We start from the raw sequence: 712 nt of genomic DNA, 5'->3' as shown, positions 1-712 counted from the left end.
TGTATGACATTTGCTTCCGCACCCTGAAGTTGACCACTCCCACGTACGGGGACCTCAACCACCTGGTGTCGGCCACCATGAGCGGCGTGACCACCTGCCTCCGCTTCCCCGGCCAGCTGAACGCTGACCTGCGCAAGCTGGCGGTCAACATGGTGCCTTTCCCCCGGCTGCACTTCTTCATGCCGGGCTTCGCCCCTCTCACCAGCCGCGGCAGCCAGCAGTACCGCGCCCTGACGGTGCCCGAGCTGACGCAGCAGATGTTCGACTCCAAGAACATGATGGCCGCCTGTGACCCCCGCCACGGTCGCTACCTGACGGTGGCCGCCATCTTCCGGGGCCGCATGTCCATGAAGGAGGTGGACGAGCAGATGCTCAACGTGCAGAACAAGAACAGCAGCTACTTTGTGGAGTGGATCCCCAACAACGTGAAGACGGCCGTCTGCGACATCCCCCCGCGTGGCCTCAAGATGTCGGCCACCTTCATTGGCAACAGCACGGCCATTCAAGAGCTCTTCAAGAGGATCTCGGAGCAGTTCACGGCTATGTTCCGGCGCAAGGCTTTCTTGCACTGGTACACCGGCGAAGGCATGGATGAAATGGAGTTCACGGAGGCCGAGAGCAACATGAATGACCTGGTCTCTGAATATCAGCAGTACCAGGATGCCACTGCTGATGAGCAGGGGGAATTTGAAGAGGAAGGAGAGGAAGATGA

The 712-nt window shown here is 60.0% G+C and overlaps 1 protein-coding gene across 1 annotated transcript; it reads left to right on the top strand.

Moving 5' to 3' along the window:
- Positions 1-8: 8 nt before the first annotated feature.
- LOC104458022 (tubulin beta chain) lies at positions 9-704 on the top strand (the record flags this gene model as incomplete). Its single annotated transcript, XM_010086205.1, has 1 exon — positions 9-704. A coding segment is annotated over one exon (696 nt), but the record flags the coding sequence as incomplete, so codon positions are not given.
- Positions 705-712: the final 8 nt, after the last annotated feature.

Source organism: Pterocles gutturalis, unplaced genomic scaffold (assembly GCF_000699245.1).
Source record: "Pterocles gutturalis isolate BGI_N339 unplaced genomic scaffold, ASM69924v1 C11652799, whole genome shotgun sequence".
Classification (NCBI taxonomy): Eukaryota; Metazoa; Chordata; class Aves; order Pterocliformes; family Pteroclidae; genus Pterocles; species Pterocles gutturalis.
Note: the sequence above shows the minus strand (reverse complement) of the source record. Positions and strands in the feature narration are given on the sequence as shown.